At 33.6% G+C, this 14,598-nt stretch overlaps 1 protein-coding gene and 1 non-coding gene across 2 annotated transcripts; both read left to right on the top strand.

The window, feature by feature from the left end:
* The first annotated feature begins 3,510 nt into the window (after positions 1–3,510).
* TRNAK-CUU (transfer RNA lysine (anticodon CUU)) lies at positions 3,511–3,583 on the top strand. Its single transcript has one exon. It is a non-coding gene; the product is annotated as a tRNA-Lys (tRNA).
* Positions 3,584–8,742: 5,159 nt separating this feature from the next.
* LOC104211202 (probable methyltransferase PMT23) lies at positions 8,743–14,148 on the top strand. The gene is made up of 8 exons (XM_009760218.2): positions 8,743–9,285; positions 10,946–11,095; positions 11,912–12,182; positions 12,255–12,365; positions 12,519–12,693; positions 12,796–13,050; positions 13,142–13,336; positions 13,683–14,148. Exons 1-8 carry the CDS (start codon positions 8,836–8,838, stop codon positions 13,882–13,884), a joined length of 1,809 nt encoding a protein of 602 aa, XP_009758520.1. The 5' UTR covers positions 8,743–8,835; the 3' UTR covers positions 13,885–14,148.
* Positions 14,149–14,598: the final 450 nt, after the last annotated feature.

Raw genomic sequence — 14,598 nt, 5'->3', positions numbered from 1 at the left:
TCGAAAATTTGAAAAATTCTAAAAAACTGTTTTTCAAAATTTTTTCACTTAGATCACTCACAAAACTTCAAAAATAATCCAAAATTATATTCATGTCCAAACACAACTCTAATTTTCAAATGCCATTTTCACTTGAAAAAAACTACATTTTTTTGTATTTTACAATTATTATGTCCAAACGCCCACTGAGTACTATATTTTGACTTTAGAGTGCAACATCTATATTAGAGTCGTCAAAATGGGCTTGGCCCGTGAGGCCAGCCCAACCCAGCCCGCTACTTGAGTAGGGTTGGGCTAGGATTTTTTGAGCCCATTTAAAATCGAGGCTTATGAGCCCGACCCAAGTCAGCCCGCTGGCCCTTGAGGCTTGACTAAGGCTGGGCCTGGGCCGACCCGTGGGCCAAAAATTAATTAATTATTAAATATTTAATATTTAAAAAACTAAAAACTAAAAAAACTATTAACTATAATTCTCGTTCCCCAACCCTACATTGCTCATTTACCCTTCCATATCAACTAGAATTTAGATTTTTGACATGCATGTAATATGACAAAATTAGTTTTTCTTTTGCTTAATTAATAACGAACTCATAAAGCTTTAGTGGCCAATAATAATCTTTTTTGAAAAGAAAATATTACTTTAAGTGGCCAATGATCAGTTTGGATTATGTTAAAATATTATTAATATTTAAACTGCCCTTCAATATAGAAAAAGATCAATTTTAAATACACACAAAAAAGAATTGACCACTAGCAAATTTCAGAAATTTTAAAATTTTTATGGATTATAATTATGAAATCAACAAATGACATTAATCATAAATTAAAAAACATCAACATATAAATTTATTGAAGCAATCCCTGAATCTGAGAAAAATGAAAGAAAAGTATTAAGAAAATATTCATTTAACTTTAAAAAAGAAGAGCTAGAGATATAGAGAATTTGCATTTCAATTACGAGATTCCTCGTCAAATATCAAGTTTTTTGTGCACTCTAAGCAAACAGAAGTTGTTAACATGATTAATCGACTATGTCACAAAAAATATTTAAGGATTTAAAGAATTTTGTTTTCTAAAAAAAATGAAGGGCCGTGTCACGACCCAAACCGATGGGCCGTGATGCGCACCTGCTATCTTACTCAATCGAGTACCAACATAACGTATCTTTTCATGTCATACTATCATGGATAACTGAGCCGGAAGGCTGCCGTGAGATAAGTAGAATACAACATGTGAAACCAACTTATACATAAGACATACGTGCCTATAAGGCCAAAATAACCACTCGTACACTGAACATAGGCCGACAAGGGCATACAACGTACATGACATTTGTCTACAAGCCTCTAAGAATACACGTTTAAATCATACTAACCAAACAAGCAACTTCGAAGCAAATGTAGTGCACCAACATCTTCCGCTGAGTTGATAGCCTACTTGGAAGGCTCTCGACCTGTCTATCAGGACCTGTGGGCATGAAACGCAGCGTCCCCAGGCAAAAGGGACGTCAGTACAAATAATGTACCGAGTCTGTAAGGAGTGAAAATCAGTAAATAAAAGACATGAGAGAAACATGGAGTAAAAGACTCGACATGTACTTTTGCATAGCTCTGTGAATCATTTCATTTTTATAGTGTCATGCATATGTGTATAAATGTCATACCATGCATGGATATAGGCGTTCATAACATTATCAATCCTCTGAGGGCATCCCATCATATAATTTCAGCCACTGTGGTCAAATCATCAACGTATACCAGCTGATTTGGTGGTGGTGCGTATATAACGCCGTAACCTTTCCCCATATTCCATATACATATAATATACATATATACGTGTATATAACGTCATCTGGTCATGGGTCAATGTACATGAATTCAATGCATGAGAAGTACGTCAATAAAATCTTTCAGAGTGTCATAAGACCATTTTGCCTTTGAATAATACCTTAAAGTAAACTTTATCAACTTACGTATTCTATGAGACCCATAAACAGATGATAGAATAATATTACACATGGGGAATCAAGAACATAAGCATCTCTAATATTTCTATGAATAGTCATTTATGGAAATTATGCATTTGCTCGCTTCGTTCGTATCGTATAGATCATGCCAAAAAGAAAGAAGGAATAACCTTAACATACCTGAGTTGATTCTCTTGGCAATTCCTCTAACACATGTTAATTTCGACAAACGCGTGACGGCAAGATCGGAGTCAGAAAAAAATCGTATGATATTCTTGAGAAAGATTGCACCGTATTCCCTTAGAATCTCAAAATCCCATTAATATTACCTTGTGAAATATCATACGAATTTTTGTAAAAAATTTCATATGCTCACTTTGTTAATTTGATCACAACCTTTCAAGGTTGTTTCTGAAGCAATACGTTAGAGCCTTTATGGCCTTTCTTGTGAATTCCCTCTATTTTGTGAATAATGCAAGCCTTGGACTTAAGAAGAAATTTTCAATCATTTCTTAAATGATTGCCACCTTTCATGTTATAACATGAGTCATTTCAAATTGGCAAGGGGGCTGCCACCTCATGCAATATAATTGATGAGTAATATCCCATTATTAAGAATCGCATTATCCAATAATTAATTCCTTAATTAATTGGATAATATCTCATTATTCAATAATTAACCAATTACCCATATAATTAAGAATTACCTCAAATTACTTAAAATACTACTCACTTTTCACATACCTTATACACCTTACTATCATGGTCATGTGGTACCTTGTATGTCACTAGCCCATAAATACCGAGTACTTTAGCTCTGGCCATATTTTATCCCAACTGCCAAACTTGGATGAAATTTCATTTTCTTTGACTTGCTTCCCCTCTCACTTTCACGAATTTACTCATTACTTGTTTGAAATAACATAATCCTTATAATATCCAAATAATCTTTTCCTTGGACTTTTGTCAATTACCTTACGACAAATTCAACGTACAATACTACAGGGTGCAACATTGTCGTAATTTAATATTGCGAACGTAACATTATCGTAATGTAATACTGCAAGGCGTAACATCATCGTAATATAATACTGCGGGACGTAATATCGAAGTAATATTGCGGGGCATAACAGGCCGGCCCGCCCTAGCCCGCGACCCTCTTAGGACTGGGTTGGACTGATCATTTTAAGGCCCATTCATATGGCGGGCCGACCCGCCCTAGCCCACCAAATTTAAAAGCCTACGAGGCTTGGGCTGGGCTGGCCGTTTTGACAGCTCTAATCTATATTATCCATTCAAATTCTTTCCTTTACGTTCCATCAATCAACCCCTAGTAAACTTTCCATTCAAAATCATTGTCAAGTATTTACAACTTCAAGTTAAAATAGATTTTGGATTGATAGAAGCCAAAAAATAATGTGCTGTATATGGTATTTTAATTTATAATGGTTGTCAACAACAAGAAGTAAGCAGTTTGATTGTCTTTATAAGTTGCGAGATGCAGTACCATACAATTACAACAAATTAGCAAAAACATACAAGAAGCCCGTCTAGCTCAGTTGGTAGAGCGCAAGGCTCTTAACCTTGTGGTCGTGGGTTCGAGCCCCACGGTGGGCGTTATTATCTTTTAGAATTTTTCTACTAAGCTTTAATGAGATTTGCAGTATATGGAAGAAAAATAAATTTATTGGAGTACCGCATTTAATACCTTTTTTTGTCATATTCTAAGTAAATTTATTCACCATTTCATATATCAGAAAGGATCACATTGATCTTATCAAAGCAAGGGTCACAACTCACATCAAGGTCTCTAGATTCGAGGTTCCTATATAATGGAAATTATTGAAGTGTGAAGCTAATGGAACTTCTTATTTTCCAAGATATCTAAAGAAAATAAATATTCCAGATCGATGATATTATGATAAATATACTCACTTTGTTACAAAAAAATTATCCTAGTTTGATTTGATACAAACTTTAATAAATAAATAAAGATTTTTGATATATGTGGTATTAAATAAATCATACCATTTATGTTTTGTAAAACTTTTGAAACTAGTGGTTTTACACTCTGTTTGGATCAATTGTTCCCCATCGTTTTATAATGTATTGTATTGTATCGTATCGTTTTATAAATACAATGTTTAGATAGATTGTATTGTTTGTTATTGTTAAATAATATTTTGTTGTTTGGTTTGACTATATCGTAATGTACTATAACTGATAAGTTTACTAAAATACCCTCAATTGTTTAAATATTAAATTTATCAAAAATTATACATAGAAAACAAAACACCTTAAGAAAGAAAAACAAAGGAGTGAGACAGAAGAAGGCAAAACAAAGGAACACAACTAATTAGAATTGAGTTAAAAGTAAATTAGGAGAAAAAAATAAAACAGAAAGTGGCAAAACACTTTTAACGTTGGCGGCAGAAGTTCTGGAAAAAAATAAAGTAGGTTATAGGTTAGAGATTTGGAATTAAAATAGCAAAAAAAAAAAGCTAAAGGATAAAATATAATTGTGGAGTTATAACTTACGCATAATTGGAAAGAAACATAGAAAACAATCCCACCACATCAAATGAGTTGTTTCAAAAATGTGAACTTTTCATTGTTTCGGAATAATGGATTTAATAATACAATACAATCAATTTTAATGAAACAATCAAAACAAATATTATTTTGGGATAACAATACAATACAATACAATGGAGAACAACCACCCAAACAAGCTGTTAAACCTGCTACAACATTTGTAAAGTTATAAATACTTCTTATTAAGAAAATAGTGAAAGATGTCAATCTTTTTGAAATAGACTAATAGAAAAATATTGTTAGCAACAAAAGAACTAAAGATGATCAAAAAGCAAAAGAAAAAAAAATAAAAATTTATTCATATGGAAAAGAGAGAGAAAAAAATCTATAAACAAGAGTGAAAGAGTGCTGCAGTGGGAATGGGCTGGGCCTGCCATGCTCCATTGCAGTTACTCAACCTGTCCACCTAAACCACCAATCCTCACACAAGTGGAAGGTTGAAAAAGAAATGAGATTTAAGTGTTATATCAAGTTATTACAATATTTTTCACATTACCATATTAAACTTGATATGAAAGTTACTTATTATTATAAATTCACTTAATATATGTTGTCAGTGCACTGAACTTAGAGGCAACAGGAAATTATTTGAGTTTATTTGTTCATTATAGGTGTTTTGACGTCCACTATAGGTGTCTCGATGTTTTAAGGCTTATAGTTGCATATGATATAGTTTTTTGAGAGGGGCGTGAACCAATTTGTTTTGCCCTCATTTTGTATAGCTACTCGGTAATTAATAAAACTTATTTAATTGCCCAAAAAAAGAACTTAGACTCAAAAATATAGAAGGAATATATAGTATAAACAAAAGGGTTGTCACAATTTAATGGATGGCTGCAAAATGCCATTGATCTCCCTAGTGCTACTCTATTATTCACAAAGAATTATTAATGCTGAAGAGTATAGCTCCAAGAATTATTCACTTCAAAAATTGGTCAGTTTATGAAAAGGATTTAAAATATCTCAACTTCTGAAGGAGTAGACGCCCCGTACAGTTACATATCGTTTCATAATGTATCGTATCGTATTGTATTGTATTGTGTTGTATCGTTTGATAAATATAATATTTGGATAGATTGTATCGTTTTGCCGTCATTTCATGGTATTACGCACCAGTAATATAATGAATAAACTTGCAATATTATAAAGAAAAATTATGATATGGTATATAAAAAAATAGGTAAATAATAAAATAAAATTATTTAATAATAATGAAGGGTGAGATTTAGAGAAAAAGAAGTAACGACGCGATCACACTAAATGGATCGTTACATAAAGTGGCACATTTCATTATTACCTAACGACGGATTTAACAATACGATACAATAAAATTTAAATAACAATTAAAACAAACATTGTATTTAAAGTAACAACACAATACAATACTATACAATATAATACAATACAACAGGTAACTACCATCCAAACAAGCTGTTAATCATCCCATTTTCTCTACCGTGGTGAGAATCTTCAACTATATTTTATTAAATTATGCCTTGGGTTAAATTATTCGAATTTATAATCATTGTTAATTGGGTTCAATTACCAGTAAATTGTTATTCAAAAACAGTCATTAGATTCCGGAATCAGACATTTCTCTGTAATTCTTGACATGTATGCCTATTTATTTATTTCTAATAAAAAACCTAAGATTCTTAGACGGGAAGTCCTCACTACTTTTCAAATTATTAAATCAAGTTTATTACAACTTGGTGTATGATCCGTTTTTCACTTTTTCTTTTTTCTAAATGAACAAAACACCTATAAATCACTTTTTCTTTTTTCAAGTTTATTACCTTTGAGCATATTTAGTAAATTAACATAAGTAATTATAAAAATATTTAAATAAACATTAAGTGAACACTTACAGTTAAACCCATTTTCCCTCTTTTTTTTAGAATATTAATCAACGAGCACCCATAACTTTAAAATTCTGAATTTCACGCTGCTTCGAAGCTAGGCAAGTCTAACACCCTCTTTTCCAATGCATTTTTCTCGCAAGGGAACAATCACCATTTCATTCTCAACTAGTCTGGTCAATATCAATCGTAACACATCACATAATGAAGTGATTTATAGCAAAACAAATATTTACATAATTTATTTTACATACAATATAGCAATTCAGTATAATTTCACAAGTGGAAGTTACGGAAGGTAGTGTGTATGCAAACTCTACCCCTACCCTAAGGTAGAGAGGCTGTTTCCAATAGACCCTCAGCATCCTTCCCTCCAAAAACTCCCTACTTTGCTCTTGGGGTGATTCGAACTCACTCAAACTCACAACTTCTTGGTTGGAAGCGGAGAGTGCTTACCATCAGAGCAACCCACCTTGCCTACATAATTTATTTTACATCATAAGTTTTAATAATTTTTCTTTCTTTTTTAGATTTTGTATCCAATCAAACACTATCACATAAATTAGAACGAAAAAAATACTAATACTAAAATTTAAATTTATAATTTAAAAAGTAAAGCAAAATTTAACACTAAAAACTTTATAAGTTATTTAAATTTGAGGGGGTGCAACCAAAACAGTAGTGCATTGGATTCGGAGCTCTCTGCCTTACACGTACCTATGAAATCCAGCAATACATGTGCTTCATAAAAACAAAAGCAACTTGTAAAAGGAAATTTAAGGAGTACGTGATAATGATAGAAACAGTATACATGGGTGACAAATGATCGGGTTGAGCTGAATTTGGGTAGGTTAAGATGGGTTAAGTTAATAAATGGATCATTGACCAAGCTAGTCCAAAATGTACTTAAGTTAAGATGAACTGAATCAAAATAGGCTAAACAATTAATCATAACCCAACCCGCTCGAACGTATGTTTTAAAACTATTGCATAAAAACAAAAGTAACTTGTAAAAGGAAATTTAAGGAGTAGGTGATAATGATAGAAACAGTCACATACTCTCCAATAGATTCTCATGTCAGTAGATTTCTTTCCGCGTGGGTCCTTGACTCTTTTGTCTTCTCCCCTTTTAATGATATTTCAAAAAACATTATTTTTTTATTTTCTTTAGTCTATAATAAGTGATTAATTTTTTTTTATTTTAGTTCAAAATAAGTGTCCACTTATATAATCAAGAAAAAATTTAATTTATTTTTTCAAAATTACCCTTATGTACATATCCATAAAAATTCATTTATTCCTCACATTTGAGAAGAGAAGTAAGTGCTACTATAACTATGCTGCAACATTTAATTAAGGGTAGTTTAGTCACACTAACTATTTTTGTCTAGAATTTAGTATTTCCTTAATGGGTGTACCTAAAGCAAATTAATCGCTTATTGTGGACCGGAGAGAGTATATTTATGCTTGTTTTGAGCAGAAAGTAAATAATAGATGTATCCAGGTTGAGGGATATGGGTTTACCCATACTTCTCTCCCTAAATTACGTATAATAATATTCATATTTTAATATATATATATATATATATATATATATATATATATATATATATATATATATGTATATGTATGTATGTATGTGTGTGTGTGTGAGAATCCATGCTCAAAGCTCTTATGGTACAATTATTTATTGTGTGTACCTTTACAAATAAAATTGACGGTTCAAATTCACTCTGAACGGTCTTGTTTTAGGCACAGAATATAGATATATATGTAAAAATCACTAAAATTTCAAAAGGAATATAATTTCGAACATATAATTTCAAAAGTATAGTGGGCTCATGATAAGAAACTAAAGTTAAACCCGTCAAATATAAATTTTAAATTCACCTCTTTACAATAGTGCACTTATCCTCTTGAAATCCTGGATCCGCCACTATCTATGCGTACTAGGTATAGGTAAGATTACGTATACTAAATATAGTTCCAAATCCACTAGTAAAATTATATTGTATATTATTAGTATTGTTATCTGGTATACAAAAAATAAATTTTGTTACTTATTCTTTTTAGCAAATCAAGATAAAACTAATTTTGCTTCCTCAGGTTTATTTTAGTTTTCGTGGTTACTAAAAATAGAGAATTCGAAATTTATTATTTTAAAAAATCAAAATATAATTAATTTTTTTTTCATTTTGTTCTTAGTATTAGTTATTCTTGAAAGTAAAAAATATTAATTACATAGCATATAAAACCTAAATTTAAAGAGTAAATGAGCATGTAGTAGTATCAAGTTTTTGACTGACTCCTTCCCCTGACCCCTTTACATTTTCTTTAATTATCTCTCTCTTTTTTTCTCTAGATCTTCATTGCATCTCCTTTTGTTTTTCCAAAAAACTAAGCTCAATCCAAGAAATGGCCATAGCCATGCAAAACCTTTTCAAAGAACGCAAAATCCCATTCTTGTTCATCTTTTTTCTTTTATTAATCTTTGTCACTTTCATCCTCATTTCCAACTCTCAAAAATCCCCGATTTATCTTGTCACCGACATAGCTCAACCCCAATTAAATCATAGTATTAATCCAACCCCATCTTTACAAAATTTCAAGAATGATGATATTCTTTCAAATAATACAAAAAATGATGAGGTGGAAATGGATAATTTTGATTGGAAGTTATGTAAGGGTTCAGTTGCTGTTGATTATATACCTTGTCTTGATAATTTGGAGGCAATAAAAGCATTAAAATCAAGAAGACATATGGAGCATAGGGAAAGACATTGTCCTAAGCCAAGTCCAAAGTGTTTGATTCCATTGCCTGATGGGTATAAATTGCCAGTTCCATGGCCTAAGAGTAGGGATATGGTGAGATTGATAGGTTTTTTTGTTGGTAAGATTTAATTTGTTTTCTAATTTTGTTTTTAGCTGTGGTTTGGTATGTCCTGTTTTGTTATATACTTGGTTTAATGACTTTAGAAGTTAATTTAAGTTTAGTAGAAGCTGGATCTTAAAGTGGTTATAGCTACTAGATTTTATTCTTATAGTACGGTGAGTGAAGGGAACCCTCTAGTAAAGTTACTGCCATGTGACCAGGAGATCACGAGCTCGAGCCGTGTAAAATAGGCTCTTGCAAAAATACAAGGTAAGACGGCGTATATAGACTCTTGTGGTCTGACCCTTCCCCGGACCCGCGCATAACTGGAGCTTGGTGCACCGGGCTGTCCTTAGTACAGTGAGTTATAGGGTTGAATGGAGGCCTTAGCATAACTGGTAAAGTTGCTGCAATGTCACCAAGAGTTCACGGGTTCGAACTGTAGAAACAGCCTCGTACAAAATGCAAGGTAAGACTGAGTACAATAAACTCTTGTGGTCCAATCCTTCCTCGGACCCGCGCATAATGAGAGCTTAGTGCACCGGACTACCCTTAGTACAGTGAGTTATAGGGTTGAATGGGGGCCTTAGCGTAATTGGTAAAATTGTCTCCATGTGACCAGGAGGTCAGGGTTTCGAACCTTAGAAACAGCCTCGTACAAAAAGGCAAGGTAAGACTGCGTACAATAGACTCTTGTGGTCCAACCCTTTCTAGGACCCCGCGTATAGCGAGAGTTTAGTGCACCGGACTGCCTACAGTGAGTTATGGGGTTGTAGCAGTTAGATTTTGTTGGCATAGTACATATTGTCATAGAGATGTGAGAAGTGCAGCTCTTGCTAAGTATTGACTGTCCTGTTACCGGTGTCTTTATTTGGTGGTTGTACAAGAGTGTCCTTAGTAGTGTTAGGGCTTTAATTGGCAAAAACTTTTATTTCCTTATAGTTAGTGTGTTCAGTATGAGCGTGAGCATTTAATATATTTTTGCATATGTATATACAATTTGAGCCTAAGGCAATGTATGGGTGCAATTGAACTTGTAGAAACCACTCTAAATCTCTGCTACTGTCCTTAGGTGGCTTTTATTGAGAAAGAAATTGGCATTTATCTCCGCCAAAATAGTTTTGCATTTGTGTATTGATTGACACAGTCTGTAATGAATCGTCAGTTGCAGAATCGTTCACAGAACGCAATATTTTTCTCTTTTATCTTCCTATTTAATCTAATGAAATGAAATTGTGAATGGCACACATACAGCTGAGATGATTTGGGATTAAGCTATTGCCCGGATTGTTTACGGGCACCGTAGTTCTTAGAAACAACTATCCCACTATTCCTTGGGTGATACATTTTCTTTATGTGTGCAATATCTGCGGGGCTAAAATTGCTTGCCATTTGACTCTTTGGTATTATTGGTCCGAATACGGATCATTGTAGTCCACTTACTAGTTTCGTATTGTTCGAGTTTGACTTTTAGTGAGCATTATAAGTTCAAATATTAATTGATTTCGTCTTTATTTATATGTTGCAATCCTCTAATGAAATTAATGTGTGTTTTTATAGAAAATTATCATGTTCAATCTAGTCATATATTTTGTTCTGCTTGTCAGAAAATAACCATGACTTAACTGTTTCGTCATTTATAACTTCGGATAGATATGGTACAACAACGTTCCTCACCCTAAACTTGTGGAATATAAGAAGGACCAGAATTGGGTGGTCAAAACTGGTGATTATCTTGTTTTTCCTGGTGGTGGAACACAGTTCAAGGATGGAGTGACGAACTATATTGAATCCATTGAGAAGGTAGTGTGCCTACTTTACATACTTATTGCTCTTCTTCGCTATAACAGTATACAGTATATGTTTACTGCTGTTACATTGTGTTGGATTTCATTCTTGTCCAAATTCATTGCTTTTGTCAATTGAATGAAATTATTCTGACCGTATGTTTTATGTGAAATGCGACCGCTTGGAAAATGCCAGAAGCTTTAATGCATAATCATTTTTGATAATCCTTATGCATTGTTGTCTGCTTTGGTTTTCTTATTATTATCTTGCTGTTGTTACCGTTTCTTTTTCCATGTCTTCTTCGCTATCATATTTCTTTTTAAACTACTGTAATTTTGCTTTCATTGAGCCGAGAGTCTATCGGAAACTTCTCTACTTCCTCAAGATAGGGGTAAGGTCTGCGTATACACTACCCTCCGCAGATCCTACTCCTGGCATTACACTGGGTATGTTGTTGTTTCTATGCATTGTTGTGTGACCACTTCGAAGGGATGAGTTATCAGTATAAGCCATTGCCTAGTGACAAAGTTAAGACTGCGTCCACTTTAATGGACATCATATTGCATGTAGTTTGACTATATATTCAGCGTGCAGCAAGTAGCGGAAGAAGTAGTAGTACTATTTGGTTTATTCTCATGTTCTTTATCTTTGTTCTTTCTTTTCTTTTTCTGATTGTTTTCTTGTGTATGAGGAGGGAGGGAAGGAGGGGAGGGTATTTTCTTATCTTTTATTGGTTATACAGTCAATATGCCGGAATTGGTGATGGTCTGGTGCAGCCCAATTGTTGCTAATTGTATTTTAAGCTGAGATCTATCTTATTTTTTTATTCAGACTTTGCCGGAAATTGAATGGGGAAAGCATATAAGGGTCATTTTAGATGTTGGCTGTGGTGTTGCTAGTTTTGGTGGTTATTTGCTGGATAAAAATGTCATTACTATGTCATTTGCACCAAAGGATGAACATGAGGCTCAGATACAGTTTGCGCTCGAGCGTGGAATCCCTGCTACTCTCTCAGTCATTGGAACTCAAAAGCTGGCATTTCCGGATAATGCTTACGATATGATTCATTGTGCAAGATGCAGGGTTCATTGGGATGGAGATGGTAATCACTACTTTCAAATTACCAAACCCATAATCTATATTGTTTTACTTGGTAATCGATTTCTAATCGCAGGAGGAAAACCATTGATGGAACTAAACAGAATTCTCAGGCCTGGAGGTTTTTTCGTGTGGTCAGCAACGCCAGTTTATCGGGACGACGAAAGGGATAAGAAAGTCTGGAAAGGTTGTTACTCATCTATAAATTCATTCTGTTTGTTGTCAATAAATTTTATCGAAAATCTATGTGAAGGACAATAAACCAAAGAGCTGCAAATGTAAATCTTCTTGAAGTGAGTTTGTTATTCTAAGTGGCGCTTTACTTTCCTTCTTGTTGCAGCTATGGTTTCACTGACTGAAGCAATATGCTGGAAAGTGGTGAAGAAGACTTTTTTTTACTCGGCTGGAGTTGGGCTAGTTATATATCAAAAGCCAGTTACATCTTCCTGTTATGATAATCGCAAAGAAAATAATCCACCCCTATGTGACCAGAACAATAGACCAAATAGTTCATGGTATGCTCAATACACCTTGAGTATCATTATATCATTATATCCTTAACTTTACCACATGTTCATCGTTCTGCCTTAATCATCTTTTTTATGTCCTATGTCCAGGTATGCGCCTCTTGACAATTGTCTTGTACCACTCCCGACAAGCAGCATTGGTAATACATATGGGTGGCCTGCACCCTGGCCCCAGAGGCTCAACAATAAACCTCAACGCCTCTCCCTAAAAACAGATGCGGAAGAGGTTTTCGACGAGGACACAAAACACTGGGCAGCACTGGTGTCGGATGTTTACATAGGCGGCCTTGCTATAAATTGGTCGAGTGTGAGGAACGTGATGGACATGAATGCCGGTTATGGAGGGTAAGAGAGTTGTATGTTGGAATCGCTTTATCTTGTCTGCTTTATTTTCTCTGCTCATTCTCTTGGGTCATTTTTTCCATGGTAATTACAGGTTTGCCTCGGCAATAATTGATCGACCCCTATGGGTAATGAATGTCGTTCCCATCACTGGGCCAGATACTCTCTCCGTTATCTTTGATAGAGGGCTGATTGGTATGTACCACGACTGGTGCGAGTCCTTTAATACCTATCCTCGGACATATGATCTTCTACATTCCAGCTTCCTCTTTGGAAATTTAACTCAAAGGTTCAATAACTACCTTCTTGTTGCTATTATTGATCTATTTTAATACGAATAGTGCAGTTATTGTGTTTTCATTCCTTTTAGCTCCCTTGCTCCATTAATTGGTATGGAAAGGCAAATTGAGCGTATTATGTGTTCAACTGAATCCAGTATTATATAGTGAAAAACCATGCAAAACAACTATAATTTCAACACATTAAATACTGAACTCGTAATTTTTGACAGTACAATGAGTTCAGTATTAAGAACCTTAAAGATTGAACACATTAAGTTTAAATTCTGAATCCGCCTCTGCAGATATCCTAAATTTTTCTCACGAGGCGAACTTTTTGGTCTTTCTCTGTCACAGATGTGGCCTCGCGGAAGCAGTTGTGGAGATGGATAGAATACTGAGACCGGGCGGATTTCTTTTAGTTCAGGACACAATGCAGATACTTAACGAGCTTAGCTCGATTTTACGTTCGCTCCATTGGTCAGTAACTCTGCATCAAGAGCAGTTTCTTGTTGGTAAGAAAGGCTTTTGGCGTCCAAACGATAAAGTCAGAATATGAAACACATAGCTATGTTCCCTTTGTATATTTATTGCACCTATTTATCTCTATTATGCATACAAAAGGAAAAGAACATAATTCTCAATTTGAAGCAAATTTTGTTGTAATGTATCACTAGAATTCATTCTTTCCCACGTCCATTTTTATTTTTTTTGGTAATTGGAACTATCCAAATTTAGAAACGAAGACTTATTAAGTCTGGAGATGAGTTGTAATTGTGTTTTTGAAAACATTATATTAGTCCAGAGGACAGGAAATACTCTAATGGCATTACTTTAACTATTTACATTCGGTAGCCGAAAAAGTATATAACTTTTTTATATAACATAAAGAATAGACAAAAAAATACACTTGTTTTGGTTATTATTTTGAAAGCGGCTATACAGTGTCATTTTTCCAATACTCAAATCAAAGAAATGATGAAAATATTTGAAAAAATGACATTGTATATGCGCTCTTAAAATAATAGTAAAAAATATATAAAAAAAATTGTATATATATACATTTATATATATTATATATAAAATATATACATATTTTACACACTTTGCGGTTACCAAACATAAATAATCTCATCACGGGTAAAAGTGATCTTTGCCCAAAAGATTTGACAATGAAAGTTTATTATTTGTTTAGCAATATGTACGGTTACATATTTTACCACTTGTGATTTAGATAATAAAAATTAAGAAGAAATAAAGTTATATAAATAAG

Source organism: Nicotiana sylvestris, chromosome 5 (genome assembly GCF_000393655.2).
Source record: "Nicotiana sylvestris chromosome 5, ASM39365v2, whole genome shotgun sequence".
Lineage (NCBI taxonomy): Eukaryota > Viridiplantae > Streptophyta > Magnoliopsida > Solanales > Solanaceae > Nicotiana > Nicotiana sylvestris.
This window is presented reverse-complemented; position numbering and strand designations above follow the sequence as displayed.

What these genes read in the sequence shown, in the direction of transcription:
- LOC104211202 (XM_009760218.2), top strand. Translation starts at nt 8,836, where the DNA reads ATGGCCATAGCCATGCAAAACCTTTTCAAAGAACGCAAAATCCCATTC. An exon ending in ATATTGAATCCATTGAGAAG is followed by an intron (nt 11,096 to 11,911) that starts GTAGTGTGCCTA and finishes TTTTTTATTCAG; the next exon opens with ACTTTGCCGGAAATTGAATG. An exon ending in GGATAAGAAAGTCTGGAAAG is followed by an intron (nt 12,366 to 12,518) that starts GTTGTTACTCAT and finishes TTCTTGTTGCAG; the next exon opens with CTATGGTTTCACTGACTGAA.